At 44.0% G+C, this 19,550-nt stretch overlaps 1 protein-coding gene across 2 annotated transcripts in view; it reads left to right on the forward strand.

Moving 5' to 3' along the window:
- LOC114805656 (spermatogenesis-associated protein 7 homolog) overlaps positions 1 to 19,170 on the forward strand; it is a 55,814-nt gene extending 36,644 nt beyond the window's left edge. For both annotated transcript variants that reach the window (XM_029047038.2, XM_039914821.1), the window contains exon 11: positions 18,761 to 19,170. In XM_029047038.2, the coding sequence (XP_028902871.1) occupies positions 18,761 to 18,862 (102 nt within the window). In that variant the 3' untranslated portion in view covers positions 18,863 to 19,170. The remainder of the gene's footprint in view (positions 1 to 18,760) is intronic.
- The last annotated feature ends 380 nt before the right edge of the window (positions 19,171 to 19,550 follow it).

Raw genomic sequence — 19,550 nt, forward strand, 5'->3', positions numbered from 1 at the left:
AATAATTCGTAAGGAATTCAAAGCCCTTTTTTTCTGTCTGCCTCCCCCAAGAGATTGTAAGCTACTTGAGAGCAGGGAACAGATGCCTTTTTTGTACTATATGCTGCACCTATTAGACTTTCAACAAATATCATTGATGGGTTGATTGAGTGATTGAAAGGAATGGTTTTGCTACTTGTCATGATTACAGATGAGAAGGGTTGGAGGAAGGGAAGCCCTATATCAATTAACCCATTTTTGGCAGAATTTAAGAAAGAAATTACTAGGTAGGAAGAAAATGATGGGGTAAAATGTTAAGAAAATGGAGAATGTGGGGAAGAAGAAGAAATCTTTAAGATATGTTGCCTCCATCTTAGAGCCCCCAAGGTAAGAATTCTACATTCCAGTCCCATTCCTTTGGAGAACTGAAGAACCTTCAGATCAGTTAATCAATCACTCTTATTATTGAGCCACCTACCCCTGTCCAAAGCCCTACGCTAAGCACTTAGTAAAATACATAGAGTTAGTAGATACAAGCTTTGCTTTCAAGGTGTTTGAGCAATGAGTTGGAATTGGGATTGTCAAGGGCATGGTACAGTTAAAAAGTTAACTTGGGACAGACAGGATGGTGGTGTTAGCTATGATGGGAAAGTTGGGAGGAAGAGAAGGTTTACAAAAGAAGATGAGAAATTCAGATTAACCGAAAAGGAACCGATCAAAGGAGAGAACTGGGGTAAAGCCTTCAAGCCGATGGTCAGCAGTTTCTGCTTAATGGGGGTTTCTTTTTGGAATGAGTTGTTTTGTCTTTTCTGCTTCTATTTCCATCTTTCTTATTGGGTTGTTTTGATGTGGACATCATGGGGAAAGGAAATTGCTAGGCTCAGGGGATGCTAGAATCATCTAATCTGGGAAGATTTCTTGAAAAAATATTTAATAATCACATAAATCTATGTTGTAAGCTCGCTTAATGGTTTTTCAAAATATATATGACTCAGTTGAATAATCGAGACCAGTTCCCCCAGTGTCTTTACTACTGCTTTAAAAATTGCATTTAATCTATCAAGTTATTTAAAAAGTTATTCACTATATTTCATTTATTCAATTTTCTAGCATTCCAAATCAGACACTGGGAAGCCTTTCAAATACAGATATTTATCTGCTCTGTGGCTAGGTTAGGATAACTCCAAGGTGGTAGACAGAGTTCATTAGAATGTAAGTGCCTCATGAGCAGGGAATGTGCTTTGTTTGTCTATTGTGCTTCCCAAGTGCTTGTACAGTGCATTGCATTCAGGAGATGCTCAAATGAATACTGTTACTACGACCTCCTCCCCACCTCCGGCTTGAACTCCAGACTCTGAGCAACTCAGAGTACCCTAGACCCCTCTAAAAGCCAATACAATTTCAGTTTCCGAAGGTGCTTAGGGACCCCAGGAATAGCTCACTTATGGAGAGACTGGCATTATTTAAACCTACATGAAAACAAAACAAAATCTGCATATCCAACAGGCTTCTAGAACCATTTTTATTCAACGGAGAGAAAAGGGACACCCTGTACAACCATCCTGATCATCTACCTTCCCCAGCCCCATTGTCCTCTCCCATGGCTACTCTTGGGTTAAAAATAACCCCAGCAGATTTTGGATGGGAAGCATACTTCCAGAAATAGGGCTATGACTATGTACCAAGGAAGGTAAGAGTAAGATGGAAGGAAGTGAACTTTGACATTCGACTGCCTTTTCCCTGGCACTACTGGAATACTAATTTGGCTCCCCCAGACAACTATCTGTGGCATCATCCAAAGTGTGTGTAGGGGTGGACTGGGCAGAGATCCAACTATTGGCCAGCTGGACAGCCAGGAGAGAGTGAGGTGGTGAATCCTCTCTCACCCCCAACCCCTTTCTCCCACCCCCGTTCCACTCCCAATCAGTTCAAACCTTGGGCAGTTGAGTTCTAGATTGTAAACTCGTTTTGGGCAGGGAACGTGAATGTTTATTGTTGTAGCATACTCTCCCAAGCACTTAGTATAGTGCTCTGCAACAGTAAGCGCTCACTAAGTACGATTGAATGAATGAATGAATGAATGAATCGCTTTCTCCAAACTGCCCACAGGCCATTTAGGAGTCCCACCCTTAATGGTTCCATGATGATGATTTGTTAAATATCCCAGTCTGTGTTCTCTAACCTCTCCAGAGTCAACATTTATGACTCTGCATAGCACACATGGTCACCTTAATTGACTATCGTGAGATTTTCTTTGTTTTCTTACACTCAGGGCACAGGACAATCTGTCACTATGATCTGTATTTTAATCTCTTCCTATATGAGCATCCATGGTTCCATTAGCATCTAGTAAAGTTTTTACCAGTATCTGCGGCAGACCTGTGGAAAACAGGAGCTTGAAATTGCCTCCCGGAATAAATTGTCGTATGATTTATCTGGGAGAATGGATATTCAAATAACATTGTACTACCTAGAAGTAGCTATAAAAGCAGATGATTCTCTTTTCAATTCCACTGTGGAATCTCATTTCCTTGTGGACTCTATAAATAAATAAAACTAACATTTATAGGGTGACTAATACCCTCTAGGGGCCAACTGGACTCTTGACTGTTCTTTAAGCCTTCACAAAGGGTGCAGTGATTCAGTGAAAGTCAAGATGTGACTGTGATGCACTGACCCTCTTCCTCGAGTGGTGCACCCTTTCTGTGCTAGCAAGAACAAATATTCATAGGAATGAGGAGGGAAAAGAAAATGGGGTAGATTTTGAACAACACCGAACCCTTTCATTTGGTTTGGTTTCTTCTTCAATGTATATTCCAAATCTCTAGTGCTAGTACCTCTGTGATCCAAATGACTGAATGATAGAGCATTCAAGATTTGGAGGGCTCTCTGTTCTAGCCCTGTTTTACTTAAATTGCAGGATTTAAGTACATACCACGTGGCAAACACTCTACTAAGCTCTGGGGTAGGAACAAGATATTCAGGTCGGACACAGTCCCCGTTTCACGTGGAACTCAAAATCTAAGAGGGAGGGAGAGCAGGTATTGAAACCCATATTACAGATCAATCAGTTGTAGTTACTGAGTGCTTAGTTTGTGCAAAGCACTGCTCTCAGCAATTTAAGAGACTTGATAGACACGTTAGTAGATACAGAGGAGGAAACTGAGGTACAGAAAAGTTAAGTAACTTGCCCAGGTTCATACAGTAGGGAAGTGGTGGGGCCAGGATTAGATGTCAGGACCGCTGACTTCCTGTGCTTTTTTCACTAAGCTCCACTGGTTCTTTGAGGGTTTAGACATCCAGGATGATAAACTGCGTTCAAGTCATCTTGGAAAGATAGCTGCCTAGTGGAGAAACTACCAGGGAACCTGTGAAGACCAGCAAAAGCCCCTGGGTTATTTTAAGAGAGATGAGAAATGTGCTATTTTCTGCAGAATGTGAACCTTCCATTCCTAGATTTTGTGATGGTTCAGAGCCTCATGTTATACCAGTAACCCATATGCTGAGATTGTGAGATCCCCAAGCGAGAGGCATAAAACGAACTAACCGATATCAGCAGAGTAATGACAGCAGCTGAGCGGGGATTTCATTACTGTGTCCTCCGATGGGTATAGTGAAATAGCTTTTAATGTTTTCTTGGAAACTTAAGTGATCTGAATCTGGTCTATGGGAAAACTTAGGTTACACTGCTTCATTGGTCCCTGGTGTCAGCTTTCAAACATGGGCTTTCAATGCAGACATTAAATTGAGAAGCTTGTTTTGTGGAAGTATATGAATTTGGTTAAATTCTAGCCCACGGCTATTGGGATTTTCTAAGTGAACCTTGCCAAAGTCTGCCTATCTCTCCCTGGTCAATCAGGGTTTCAGCCAGGTCAGTAATGAAGAAAGTTAGGTTTTATTTATTTCACAGTCTGGAGAAAGAAGATATTGAAATGGGTATGTTCATTAGAGGAAACAGAGAAAAAGAATGGCTTGCTTGGATTGTGTTTGCAACTCCCAAATCTGGATAAATATATTGAAAGAGAATATATTTCCATTCCTAGGAATGATTAAATGATTGGCTAAATGGGAGGGGCCCTATGCTTTTCCTCTCTAAGTGCCTCTTTGGGATTCTGGCAGTTAATTCTGGCAGAATCTGAGTTGTATAGTTAGTAGACAAATTACAAGATAATGTTTTGCCAGGTTTCATATTTAGGTTATGCTTTATTCCCAAAAATTTCAGGGCAATCCAGAAAGAATTATGGCTCTTTATTTGGGGTGCATCTTTGGGAGAATCAATCAATCCATAGTATTTATTGAGCTCTTACTGTGAGCAGACTTGAACAATTACTGATTAAGTTAATGTGAAATGAGCTGGAGAATAAATAAAAGTAAATGTAAATATAGATTGAAGAAAATTTCACTTTTAGGGAGAAACAGTCTCTCGATGGTGAAGAAATCAATTGAATATGATTGCAAACAATTGCAAACACGACTTCCAAAAAAAAAAAGAAGACTGTGGAATAAGTTGGAATAAGGACTGACTGCACTGTGCCTATCTCAGCGCTTAGTTCAGTGCTTGGCACAAAGTATGTGCTTAACAAGTACTGTAATTATTATTGCAATAATTAAATGTTACGGAAGGCATTAGGCATTTTTAACTTCATTGGGAAAAATATTCCCAGTCTGGCACAAGAAACTGTGGAAAATGCTCTCTACTTGGCTGAAAATTTTGGTTTGGCGCACGCTATTTCTTCTTCATACGTTCATTTAACACTCAACTGTCCCAGTTGCTTTGCACAAAGTATGTGGGCATTAGCCATTGTTAATGCAGAATGGTGATGATGAATTTTTAAAATAATAATAAGTGTGGTATTTATTAAAGGACTTACTATGTGCCAGGCACTGAACTAAGCACTGGGGTGGATAAAAGCAAAGTGGGTTGGACACAGTCCCTGACCCACATGGGGCTCCCATTCTTAATCCTCATTTTACAGATGAGAGAACTGAGTGCCAGAGAAGTTAAATGACTTGCCCAAGGTCACACAGCAGACGTGTGGCAGAGCCAGGATTAGAACCCCGTTCTTCTGACTCCCGGGACCATATTTTATCCACTAGGCCATGCTGTTTCTCAACCGCAGTGAGCCTGCTTTCTCTCCAATTTTCTCCGTAATTCCAACACTCACAGTCCAGCCACTAAATTGAGTCTTTTTGTACCTTAGGTTGCCTCCCCACCTAACCCAGATAGCTCCTGGAGCTGCTTTCCTTCCCTGTCCTACTGGGACCTGACCCATCCACTTCTTCTGTTTTGCATTACCTGTTGTTTTGTATTATTTAAACATCTCCCTTCCAATAATGAAGGAAAATGAAGGTTGGCTGTATTACATAAACTTCTGCCACTGACGACTTGAAAAGTAAACCCATTCATTTCAGAGTAAGCCTGAGTTTGAAAATGGTAAAAATGGCATCGTACAACGCGTATTCAGGCAAAATACAAAACCAGCAGGCAAAAATAGGCCTAGAAAAATTACTGGAAGCTTTTTGTTCATCAGACTTGATTATAGTGTGAACTGTATCTGTTAAGTGTTCCATCAGGACACAGTGTTCAGGGTCTAGCTTAAATACAGATATGATTTCATGAGTAGGTACATAGTATAGTGTTTATCAATTTAGCTCAATTGCTGCTCAGTTAAAATCACTGGGCCCACATTTAAACAGAAGGAGCAGGAGTTAACCCCCAAGCAATGCAAGCAGAAAATGAAGTGCCATCTATGCGAGCAGATAGTTAAGAGGAAGTCTGCATGATTGGATTTGTTCTTTGAAGATTCTCCAAATGTATGTTCCTCAGGAAACCAGAGTCCTGGTAGTTTTCAGAGTGTTCCCCATCAGACAGACTTCTCTGACTTTACCTGGAATTTTAGCAGCTAGGTTTTGCCCCCGAGATTCATATTGCATCTTTTCTCTGAAGAGCGCAAAGTGTTTTCTTTCACTTTTGGTGCATGTGCTCAGAAGCCCGAGGGAGTCGCTGGATTTTTCAGGCAGAGAGTAAATGAGTCGGTGAAATAATTTTAAAGGACTATTATGAGGTAATTGAGAAGACTTCCTTCTTGTCTGCACATTTTGAGCGTGATTCTTCCCCAGGTTGGTGTAGGTGATGGGATTGGAGGGGCACTCTCAGCAGGGTATATCTCTGCCTGAGATGGCTCTTCGAGGGCCAGCGGGGTCATGACCAAATTCATGGCACAAGTACAACATTACCACTGCCATAACACCCCCACATATTCATAATGTCCAGGTAGTAGGAGGAGGAGGAGTATTAAATGTCCACTCAGTGCAGTGCACTGTACTATGCACTTGGGGGGCCCAAAATAAGCAATACATTCCCTGCCCACAAGAGCTTACACTCTAATGGGGCAGACGCTAGACTGTAAGCTCATGGTGGGCAGGGAATATAATAGTTATGTTGCACTCTCCCAAGCACTTAGTAGAGTGCTTTGCACATGGTAAATGCTCAGTAATATGATTGACAGACTAAGACAGTCATTAAATGGAGTAGTAAATGAAGTAGCTGAGTGAACTATTGAATAGACTGTGTATAATATTGCTCCAGATTATAAATAAGTCCCCAAGTGCTGGAGACTGCTGATGGATTTGTATGACTTGGCGTGTGAGGAGCCCATTGGGGAATTAGAGGAGGCAGGTTTTTAGGCGGTCATTGAATGTGGGGAGCTGTGTGGTCCATCAGCTTTGCAGAGGGCAGGAGCTCCAGTCTGGGGGAACCACTTGAGTGAGGGGACTTGTGTGGGAGAGGTGAGCCTCATGTGTACAAACTCTCTGCAAAGGGTGGTCAAGTTATTATCAACCCCTTTTGGGGCTAAACTCAGGCAGCTAAAGTTATCGGAAGGTTTTTCATGGGGAAAGAGAGGTGATCTCTTTCCTTCCACATCACCAGGGGAAATCAGAAAAATGGCTCTGAGCAGAGAGGAAATGGGCAAAATCTGGGCAAAAGTGACTTCTTTTTTTATGGTATTTGTTAAGCACTTACTATATGACAGGTACTGTAATAAATGCTGGGATAGATACAAGCTAATCAGATTGGACACGGCCTTAGTCCCGCATGGGGCTCACAGTCTTAATCTTCACTCTTTGCATGCAATGATGTGTTCACTCAGGATCTATAGTCCTCAGGGGACTAGGGGGGATTCCTTCAACAGCCTGGGGCTAAGACTGGTCTTAGAGTGTCTTGGAGGGTCTGCCCCTGAGTGCCAATGTGACCCCTCGGGAATGAGGTGACTCTTATGGAGGAATCATTCCAGTCTCTCTGTTGGACCACCGAAAGAAGGAATTGGTCCGTATCTTGACCCCAAATTGGCTCCTCTGCCTGGCCCCAAACACCCCCCTAAAATTGTCTTGCATGATCTCAGGCACACGTAGGCCATGTATCGTCCGTGTGCAGAATCCAGCAGTGAGCTACAGTGTCCTCTAACATGTAAATATCTGTAGCACTTTCCCACCAAAGGTTCACAGAACACCTTTCCTCTTTCAGAAAGGGCAAAAATCAATAATAATAATACGTAGTAAGGACTTTGTCATTTCTATAGAGCATTTATTCCTAAGCACTTATTTGCCTTCCCAAATAACAAATAGAAGACCCCTCCTTTCTCTCCACTGGAACTGCTAGATGTATCATTTCTGACTCGGTAGACGTGGCAGATGCTGCCAACCTTTAAGGATGCTTGTGTCTGTGGTCATTTTGGAGCGAGGCTGTCAGCTGATGAAGTGGAGTGATGGTTGCTGCTGGCAACCAGGGAAGAGAGACTTCATGGGACCTGTGCCGGGGACGTGAATCTGGGTCAATAGCTGGTTCTTGGACGGCCTGGGTTCCCCGTCCCTATGGCCAATGCGGACTGGTTGTGTGCTTCTCTGGGATAGAATTATTAGAGCCATTAGTAAGGCTGAGAGGTAATACTTGTGTATGTGTGTGTGTTCTGGGCCTCTTCCACTTTATTTTCCTTTTCATTCTGTTGGGAGCCCTGATGTGTTTACTCTGAGGCTAAATCCCTTCTTTGTTAGGGACTATTTGTTTGTGGCTACCCATAGGAGGCCTCAGTTCCCTGCTGAAGGAGTGAGCAGGGAAGGGGCGTGGAGGACTGGTTGCCTGGTGCCAGAGGATTGGCCATTTTGTCCATTAGCTTGGCAACGCTGTATGCTTCAGAACACCCTGGGCCCTGCCATTTCAGCTGGAAACCATTCCATGGAGTTAGGCCATGGTCAGGCCAGAGGGAGCTTTGGGGAATTTCTTCCCTGCCGACTCCCGAGTCCCTCCTCTTCCTCCTTCAAAGATTCTATTGTCAAAACCATCAGGAGAAGACCACGAGGGCTTCCTTTGAGCTCTTCCCTAAGGAAATTTCCTCTCGAGAATTCCATTAACCCTGGTCCCCGGGGCCAGTAATGAATCTTTAATCTATTTCCCACTCCCTCCACCCTTAAGGATTTATTCTTTTTTGATTAACTCCCCCCTCAGTGGGTCAAATTGAACCAGTTTTGACTTGTCCTTTTAGTCACCGAGACATCAGTCTTTCTACTAATTGCAGAATAGGTCTCTGGCTGACTCCAACCTGCTAATCACCCTTCCAATAATCACTTCACTCTCTTCCCAATTACATCTCTTTCCTACTGTGCTGGGGGAATGTGCAGTTTGATGTGCTTTTCCAAACTTCGTTCTTTAGAATCAAAAAGCTGGAAGGAAACCTAAGCCATCAAACACAAAACTACTCAGCAAAGTGTGAGAAATTCAATTTGTGATTTCAAGTCATTGCTCAATTAAACAATAGAGGATTGACCATCCCCCCAAAAAAAGTTGTGCTATTTTATTATTAGTAGTAGCAGTAATAATAATAATGTTATTCATTATGCACTTTAATATGTGCCAAGCACAGTTCTAAGCACTAGTGTAGATACAAGTAAATCAGGTTGGACACAGTCCCTGTCTCTCATGGACCTCACAGTCTAAGTAGGAGGGAGTAGGATTTAATCCCCATTTTACAAATGAGGTAACCGAGGCACGGAGAAGTTAAGTCACTTGCCCAGGATCACCCAGCAGACAACTGGCAGAGCCGGAATTAGAGTCCAGGTTCTCTGACTTCCAGACCCATACTCTTTCCACTAGACCACACTGCTTCTCTATCATTATCTGTTACTCTATGACTAGTTATCTTTGGAAATTTTCACTTCTTGGAGTACTTAGCAATGTCTTCAGTTTAGAAGCCAGGGATAATTTCTTCCCTTTGTACATTGGGAATGATACAAACTGCTTTGATTCTGCCTCATTATTCACCCATCCCTCGGCCCCACAGCACCCAGGTATATGTCAGCCGTATATTTCAATCTGTCTCTCCCCCTCTAGACTATAAGCTCCATAGGTCTACCAATGCTATCGTAGTGTACTCTCCCAAGCGTGTAGTACAGTGCTCCGCACACAGTAAGTCCTCAAAAAATACCTTTTATGTCTTCCCCTTGTAAGCTCCTTGTGGGCAGGGAGTGTGTCTGTTTATGTTGTTGTATTGTACTCTCCCAAGCACTTAGTACAGTGGCCTGTCCTCCATAAGCGCTCAATAAATACTATTGATTGATTGAAAATAGAAAGATTGCCTGAACTATTTCGGGCAAGCTGTAATTTAGATAATAATTATGGTATTTGTTAAGCCCTTAACTATGTGCCAGGCACTGTACTAAGCACTGTATAATGATAGTATTTGTTAAGCGCTTGCTTTGTGCCAAGCACTGTTCTAAGCACTGGGGGGCAGATATAAGGTTATCAGGTTGTCCCAAACAGGGCTCACAATCTCAATCTCCATTTTCCAGATGAGGTAACTGAGGCGCAGAGAAGTTAAGTGACTTGCCTAAAGTCACACAGCTGACAAGTGGCAGAGCTGGAATTAATACCCATGGCCTCGGACTCCCTAGCCCGGGCTCTTTCCACTAAGCCACGCTGCTTCTCTTCACAACTGATAGTCTAGAAGAGGGATATCGGTAACCGATGTGTTCTGACTGGCTGTGGAGTTGGTCCATCAGAAAAAAAGCATGTGAAATAATGGCAGCATTTGGCGATTTGAGTTTTGCTAGGAGAAATCCAAAGCTGCATTCCTCTCATGTTCCAGCACAGCTCTCCGCTCGGTACTGTAACCACATTGAAAAGGAATGTTCAATCTTCCTCTGTATACGAGACCAGAGAACTGTACCTATAGGGCGGAGGGATGGAAAAATGTCATGCTGACCGCAAGGTTCGGGAAGAATGCTAAAGACAATTATAGAAATAGTATCCTGCCCGCAAGAGAATCAGTGCAGGAATGGACAGGATGAGAGCAGGGATGTCTTTGCAGGTCCTCTGCAGTCTGTCCTGTCTCTGGCAAGATTTGCTCAGCAGTAAACAGCACAAAGACTGCCAATGGGGCAGGATGGTTTAGGGTCAATTCAGCTTAGAGGCTGAGGGATGGGCTAATTAGCCTCTGGAGGTTCCTTCTAGTCTTAGGCATCAATGGCAATCAAGAAAATACCCATTTTGGAAAGTTGCAAATTACTTTGCCCATCTTTCACCTAGTCCGTGGTGTTTATCAAGAGCCCTCTGGGTACATAGCTCTGTTTTAGGCAGTTACAGTTGACTAAATGATTGATTAAGGGCTAGGAAGCAATTCTGCTCATGACCTCAAGCAGTTTATGGCCTTACTGGGAAGAGAGACAAACCCAACTCTATGGACAAAGAGAAACATGCTACACATATGAGGAAAGGGGAGGGAGAGATAGAGCCTGACCTGTCCATCATGTTAGAAGAAGACAATATTTAATCAATCGTATTTACTGAACACCAGGAAGCAGTCTATAAATACGATTTTTGATTCTGGCCTGCTGATGGAAAACCTTGTTAGTGTATAGGGCTTCCTTTTCTAAATGGCACAAGGTGGAGTGTCCCAGACTTCGAGCTGAATATGATAGAAAGGAAGAGATGGAGAATGGAGGGGAAAAGTGAAGGAGAGAGGGAAAAGGAGAGGAGGGGGTGGAAGAGGGAAGGGCAGAGAGACCCTCACCTCTGTCACCCCACCGTCTGCTGCCACCACACAGAAGAGGCAATGACCATGGTAGTGATGCCAGGGCAGTAGCAAAACTTGCCCATCTCGGGCTGTACTGATGGGCTAGTGGTTCCCCTCGTGGAGCAGAGGTGCTGGGGAAAGTCTCAGCTCAACTGGCCTGTCCTGGGCCGTTGTGTCACTGAGGGTTTTGCGGCTGCCGCCGGGCAAGAGCGGAGGTGGGAGTGGCAATCCCTACCACCCCCGCCAACCGGTGCCCCGGCTGCCTGCAGAAAATGCCGACCCCCACCAACTGCCTCGGCCGATCCATTCCGGGAGGGTTTCCTGGGCGGCCGGAAATGCATCATCCTCTTCCCAGATGGGAGGGGAAGAGGTGGGGGAGAAAACCGGGAATCCCTTCCTGGCCCCAGGGTCCCCACAACTGTGGGGTCCCCATGACAGCCACAAGTGAGACTTTGATAAGCCTCACTCTGAGGCTTTTTGGGGGTCAGGATGGAACCCCTAGTATGAGAAGCAGCAGGTCCTAGAGGAAGGAGCACGAGCCTGGGAGTCAGGTGATATGGATTCAAATTCTACACATGCCACTTATTTATCGTGTGACCTTGGGCAAGTCCCAACTTCTCTGACTTAAGTTACTTCATCTGCAAATTGGAGATTCAATACATGTTCTCTCTCCTACTTAGACTGTGAGCCACAGTGTTGGGACCTGATGATCTTGTATCTACCCCAACACTTAGTACAGTGCTCAACAAATACTATCATTTTTATTATTATTATTATTACCTCCTCGACCTGTGACAGAACACCTAGTCATGCAAGACTTCCCTCTTCCCCTGCCCAGTGGTAGTGAGGCTCCAGCTCTGTTAGTGGGCTGGAATTTCCATATAACTGAAAGTTGTTTATCCTTGAGTTCTAATGCTGAAGGCTTTGTAACCAAGAAATTAGACAAAAGTAAAGCAGAAAGAAGAGGCCTTTTGTCCAGGAGGAATTCTGCACCCGAAAATGACTTTCACTTTCCCGAGGAACAAAATAATCAATGTATGAAAGAAAAATCCAATGATTATTTTTCTAAACCATCCGCTAAACCCCGCTTGCCTACGGCAAGAAAATAAAATAATAATACTGATATTGTAGGAGCCTGCATAGTGTGCAGGGATTGGCAAAATTTCACAATGATGATCACTTCTTTCCGAGTCGGTAATGAAAAACCAGGAGCCTGCTTGGCTTCAGGGGTTAGGGCAATGAGGACAGGGATAATAATAATAATATAATAGTATTTAAAGCACTTACTATGTGCCAGGCATTGTACTAAGCACTGGGGTAGATACAAGCTAATGAGGTTGGACACAGACCATCTCCCATATGGGGCTCCCAGTCTTAATCCCCATTTTCCAGATGAGGTAACTGAGGCACAGAAAAGTTAACTGACTTGCCCAAGGTCTCACAGCAGACAAGTGGTGGAGCCAGGGTTAGAACTCAGGTCCTTCTGACTCTCAAGTCCATGCTCTATTCATTAGGCCATACAGCACTCCTTGACAAACATCACTCACACCACCAGCCACCTCTCCTTCAAACACAAGCGCACACCTCCACAAACACACTTAGCCTCAAATACTCATACAAATAAACACATTCATTTGATCGACCCCTCATGACCCACACACACCTGAACACATTCATTGATTTCCCCCCTTGGCACATACACATTCACTGATTCCTCCATCACACATACACACATTCAGTAACCCCTCTACATAGACACATGCACACACCCATACATATTCAAGAGCCCCTCTACATGCACACCCACACACATATTCAGTAACCCCTCTGTACATACACGTAGTCAGTAACCCTTCTACACACACACATGCACAAACACTCATTCACAACAGTCAGTGACAGTCCTGTTCCATACTTAGATACAATCAGGGTCATATCCTCCATTACACATTCAACACCTCATATACCCCTGCAAGCAGACAGCAAAATGCTAAACACACACACACACACACTCTCTCTCTGTCTGTCTGTCTCTCTCTCCCCCGTGGTCCCCCACAGAGAAATACTTATCAGAACTAAATCAGCATGGCCTGAGCAGTAGCATGGCCTAAGGGTTAGAGAATGTGCCTGGGAGTCAGAGGACCTGGGTTCTAATCCTGCCTCTACTACTTGTCTGCGGTTTGACCTTGGGCAAGTCACTTCACTTCTCTGTGCCTCAGTTACCTCATCTGTAAAATAAGGATTAAGACTGTGAGCCCCATATGAGACATGATTAGCTTGTACCTACCCCAGCACTTAATACAGTGCCTGGCACAATGTAAGCACTTACCAAATTCCAGTTTAAAAAAATCAATATTCACCTGATGGAATGGGGAAGAGTGGAAGCAATGGAAGCCACTAAGACTAGACACTGCTCCCACTGTGACCACTGCTGCCCAAGCCCACTGGAGTTGATGCCCAAGTGCTTAGTACAGTGTTTTCCACACAGTAGGCACTCAGTAAATATGATTGAATGATGCACCCATCAGCGGCAACCAATTCCAGGGAGCAGCTGCAGGGTGGTGGTGGTGGTGGTTAGGCTGGCGGGAGCACCTGCTTTCTTTTCTCCCTCACCTCTGTCACTGCCGCTCGACTTCCCGCTAGGCAGACCCAGAGTTCTCATCGAGGACCCGGCAAGCAGGAGCAGGGAGGAGGAGACGCACCTGCAGATTGTCCCATGCCACCCTTGCTTCATTTGCTCCTTGAAGCAGTTGTTTGAGGTCCGCCTCCTGGTCTTCCAATCTTGCCCAAGGCCCCATTCCCGGCCATGCTGCTGCTTCTGATTTCTGCACCAAGGCAGGTCCGTCCGCTCCTGTTTTCTCCCTCTACTCCTCTGCTGTGCCTAGTGGAAAGGGCCATGATTGCAATGAATAATAGTCTCAGCTCATTCAGCCAAACACAGGAGGACAAGAGGAAAGAAACTCTTAAGAGTTTGGTACTCTGGTAAGCCAAAGGTGATTTGAAGCAATTTGAAAGAATCAGAAAAGCAACCAAAACTCAACGAGATTGAACTAATTCCCTTTAGTTCATATTTATGGCAGCTTTCCAGTTACTGAAAATCGGAAGGAAACCATCTTTCAGGGACTGCAGTGCACTTCAGCTCTGAAACATGCAAATGGAAGCCAAGCGGTAAAGCTGTTCTTACCACTAAAGTGGGTGAAGGGTTATTTGACCCTCATCATCGGCCACGAAACAATTTTTAAGGTGATGGGGTGCTGTCGGTGTCTCCTCAGAACTCAAGTGCTTCTATCTGGCCATTGCTGGGTAAATGCAATGACCCCCATACCACAAAAGAAAGCATTACATTATGCCTTAATTGTGCTTTATTGGCATTCGGAACACCCATGTTTTAAATCCCTTGCAGGAAATTTAAATCAACTAATGTCATTAAGGCTTAAATATGTTCAAAGCAAACCATTAATGCACTGTTCAGAGAATCCAGAAATAGAGTGAAAAAAACAACAGCACTTAGCTGTGGTCAAAATTCATTTTTTGCTGGGGAAAAAAATCAAATGAAAAGAAGCAACATCTACCTGATTTATCTCATAGGGAGCTTGGTTACAGGAAACTCAGAGCAACTCAGGAGGTGATGATCTCAGTAGGTTGTGTCCACTTCTTGGTTTTGAAGTACTAAGCTTCATATTGTTCAAGGAATTGGAGACATTTTATGTGTGTACAGAATTTTAAACTCAAATTGTGGTTAGTGTTTCCTTCACTTTCCTAACATTTAAAATGATGTAGGTAAGGAAAAACAATCCTTATCTTACTTGAGAGCTTACTGTGTGCAGAGCACTATACTAAGCACTTGGGAGAGTACAATTCAACCGAGTTGACAGACACATTCCCTGCCCAAGATGAGTTTACAGTCTAGAGGAGGAGATGGACATTAAAATAAAAAAAATTATGGATATGTACATAAATGCTGTGGGGCTGAATATCAAGTGCCCTAAGAGTATAGAGTCAAGTGCATAGATGAGCATTAAAAACCATTGGTTTTCCAGATCACTGGCATAACTGATGTTTAATAGAGATTAAATCAATTGGTCAGTGGTATTTGAACAATTGTGGTATTGGTTACATGCTTACTATATGCCAGGCACTGTCCTAAGCATTGGGGTAGATACAAGATAATCGGATTGGACACAGTCCCTGTCCCGCATACGGCTTCCAGTCTCAATCTCCATTTTCAGATGAGGAAACTGAGGCACAGAGAAGTTAAGTGATTTGCCCAAGATTCACATAGCACACAAGTGACAGAGCAGGAATTAGAATCCAGGTCCTTCTGACTCCCAGACTCGTACTTTATCCACTAGGTCACGCTGCTCTATTTACCGTAGTGCTGAGTATGATGCTTGACACATAAGAAGCACTTAAGTATTACAATTATTGCAATTATTATTTCTAAGATAATAGGTTCAAAAACATTTTTGAGCTCGCAAAAATTTTCACAAGTCTTTAAAACGTTCACCAACTCTACTGTTTGCCTTCATATTTGAATACATTGCTGACAGCCAAATTGATCTGAGCGTGTGTGTATGTGTGTGTATGTATGAGAGAGATGTATGAGACAATTAATTTTTTAAAATCTTCAAGGATTCTTAGGGAATTCTGTCCCTGGAATTTTCAGAAGTTGTCCTCTGCCTCTACAACCCCCTCCTCCATTCTTCCCGGATGAATCCCCTCTCTGCCCCAGATATTCATCGCACCTTGAACCAGGAGGTGGTTTTGCTCCAGAGTTCAACACCATTCCAGGATTTTTTTTCTCTAACTCAAAGCGAGCCGAACCACTCGGTGCCGAAATCACATCTGTGTTATTCAGTGGAACGGCTGTTGGCTCGATGCCTACCCTCCCGCCGTGAGATCTTGTCTTTTCGGCCAGTCTGCAGGATGGCTTCCTTTGGCCTAGTTATCATCTGTTTGTTGCTTTAAGGGTCAACATCTTGGACTGCCTCCGTGGCGACTCTCCAGAAGGCCCTGGATTAGCCTGGAGCCCTTCGCATCCACGGGCTGATCTGCAACAGCTACAACCATCCCGTGGTCCCTGCCGTTGTCATGACAGATGTTCCCAGAGGAAGTCCCCGCTGCTCTGATTGGTAAACAATCCAGCCTTCACGTGGAGATTGACTCTTGGCCCTCTCTTCTCCCATTAACTAGGCTGCCAGCATTATGGCCTAGGGAGTTTGGGGTTTGAGTCGCCCCACCTTAGACTCTTCCGTGGGAGCAGGGACATTGGGGAAGGGTGGCAGAGTACCTATTGCCTCTATAGGCTGAGTCCTGCTCCTGCTAAACTTTAAGCTCCTTGACGGCAGGGATCGTGTCTACCAACTCTAGTGTATTGGACTCTCCCAAGCACTAACTACAGTGCTCTGCACACACTAAGTGCTCATTAAATACCATTGATGGATTGATGGGAGAAAACTGGAAGTGGCATCTGGGAGTTGTGAAGATCCTCATTGTGCCCAAAGAGCGCCTAGCCCCTCTGAGGAGGGTAGGGGAATGGGGCGGGATCTGGGATCGCGGCCTGGGTCTTTGAGAAGGAGCGTGATGTTGTGGATACACCATGGTCCTAGGAGTCAGAAGGGCATGGGTTCTAATCCTGGCTCTGTCACTTGTGTGTCGTGTGACCTTGGGGATGCCACTTGGTTTCTCTGGGCCTCAGTTACCTCATCTGTCAAAAGGGGATTGAGGCTGTGAGCCCCACGTGGGACAGGGACTGTGTCTACCCCAGAGCTTAGTACAGTGCCTGGAACATAGTAACAAAAAATACCATTATTATTATTATTATTATTAGGGCATTTCCTCTAGACTGTAAGCTCGTTGTGGGCAGGGAACCTGTCTACCGTTACATTGTACTCTCCCAAGTGCTTAGTACAGTGCTCTGCACATAGTAAGCACTCAATAAATATGATTTATTGATAGTCTCTGATGCCCTTCCAGGGAGGCAGAAACAGTGGGAGCTTTGAAACTACAATAGAGGAGGCAGCAGAAGAGACGGCTCCCCAGGGTGTTAGGTCCTAATCGGGAACCTCCAGCATTTTCTGGATTTTCCCTAAGTGCCACCCTGCCCTCTGGGGATGTATCCAGGAAGGGAGAAGTCTAAGAGACATCTGGAGGGGCAACATGGCTTTTTAGCATCTCTGCTTCAGTTTCCTCATCTGTAAAATGGGAATTGAAAACCTGCTCTCTATCCTTTTTAGACCATCATCCCCATGTGGGATAGGAACCATGTCTGACCTGATAAATTGGTACCCCGGCACATACTATATTGCTCGGCATATAATAAGCACTTAACAGATACCACTTATCATTATTTGAATGCAAGGTAAAGCCCCACCCCAGCCAAGCTCAAAGGATTAGATAGACATTACTCTCTTAGTAGGCTCTTGGGAAACTTAAATGGGGGGGGGGGGGGGTTGGGTTTTTTTTTTATCCTAAGTTCTCTAATTAATGCCTTGGGCCTCCCAAAGAGGTGAGGGCCAGTTTGTACAGTTACTTTCTTACACAGCTAGATTGAATTACATTTTTTAAAAAAATGAAGTCATCCTATACTCCTAGCAGGTGAGGACAGGAAATTAGTTACCAGAAAGTCTTAAAGACTGAAAATATCCAACGGCTCAAGAAGAGTTTGGATAAACTCATGGAAAATAGGTCTATTTTGAGGAGAATCTTAAAAGGAACGAACATAAAAAATGCCATGTTGGATCAGAATGGTTCATTCAACTCTGTATTCTGCCTTCAGCAGTTGGCAGTAAGGATGCTTAGAGGAACAAGTTGATGCCTGCTGTCCGGGCATCCTTCCTTATGGTTATTGTTGTTTGAGAAATTGATTTTTCCAATTTTGTCCCATTTTATGCCAGTTGGGTTAACCCTCCCCCATTTATATATGTGTAAATTCCATGTTTCCTCCCATCTCAGAGGCTGAGCTATCGAGAGCAGTTTCTGTGAAAGGGAAGAGATACCGATGAATCGTCTGAAAACCAGATTTTCTTTAAACATTTACGTATAGACCCGATTTTCCCCAAATTGACCCAAAAAACCCCAGACTATGGATTTTTTAAAACCTGAATAATCCATTCACGATCTACGTTCCCTCGAAAATGAATGATTCCCTCTTAAATTACAATTGATTCTCGAACTCTCAGGGCTCTCAAGTACCATTTAATTTTCCCTTCCAATAACCCATAGAGGACTTTTCAACTGTGAACTTATTCAAACCCTTCCTATTGGTGGGATGGGATATGGGATTGTATGTTGACAGTAACATATCCTTGCCACCTTGGGTGAATAAAATATTTTTTCATTTGATTGGAATGTACCATCTTCAGGCTTCAAACCCTGCAACTGGATATTGGAGGATTGGTAAACAAGTAATCCATGCTTAACCTGCTCACACCCATAGTCATTTTGAAAATATCTCCTTGTAGCCTTCATCATTCCAGACTGAAGAAGATGATCCTCTATCACAGAGGTGGGTAAGCAAGAGAAAACTAGCACACACTTCCTTCAAGCACCTTTTGGAAACACTAGTAGGGACAGAATGGGCTGGATGGTCCAGTGGTATAATCCAAAATGGCATTTCTTCTGTTCCCCCGAAGATGGAAGTCTACGTGGTTCATTATCTAATTTCTGCAGAGGAGGAATAATGATAAATCTTATTTTTCCCCTCTCTCTACTAGGTAAAGATGGAAAAAGTACTTGAGCAGCTCAAGGATGAACTGACCATCAGCAGCAGAGATGAACATGCTTCTCAGCTCTGCTGGTTTGCAGCCAGATTATGATGATCTGCTACGGGATGCTTACTTAACCTATCTCATCCCGCTCCTTCATCTGATGGCAACTATGGGATGGGTGTGAATTGGAGACACTGCACCAGGATACCTGAGCAAGTGAAGAACTGTAAGCATTTTTGTGAGTGGGGAATATGTCTGTTAATTGTTATAATGTACTCTCCCAAGCGCTTAATACAGTGCTCTACACACCATAAGTGCTCCATACAGTCAACTGAGGGGAAGTCAGAAATGCATTGTCTGCTGTGTGACCTTGGGCAAATCATTCACTTCTCTGGGCCTCAGTTACCTCATCTGTAAAATGGAGATTAAGACTGTGAGCCCCACATGGGACAACCTGATACCTTGCCCAGTGCTTAGTACAGTGCCTGGCACATAGTAAGCACTTAAATTCCATTTTTTGGGGAAAAAAAAAGACCTAAGTGCTATGTGGGGTGGGGGAGAGTATCAAAGGGCTTAATTACAGTCAGTTCTGCTGTGTGGCAGTCGTGTTCTTGCAAGACCCCATGATAGGGAAAACGCCCATTCCAGTACTCGCCCCAGTTTCAACACCGCGCTCAGGGGCACAAGCAGCATGCTGAAATCAGACTGACAGGGGCTGTCGTTAGAACTTGCCCCGACTCCGCCATTACTTTGTATCCAAGGTGCACAGTGTGGTGGGTAAGGAAGGTTTTATCCA

Source organism: Ornithorhynchus anatinus, chromosome 19, assembly GCF_004115215.2.
Source record: "Ornithorhynchus anatinus isolate Pmale09 chromosome 19, mOrnAna1.pri.v4, whole genome shotgun sequence".
Classification (NCBI taxonomy): Eukaryota; Metazoa; Chordata; class Mammalia; order Monotremata; family Ornithorhynchidae; genus Ornithorhynchus; species Ornithorhynchus anatinus.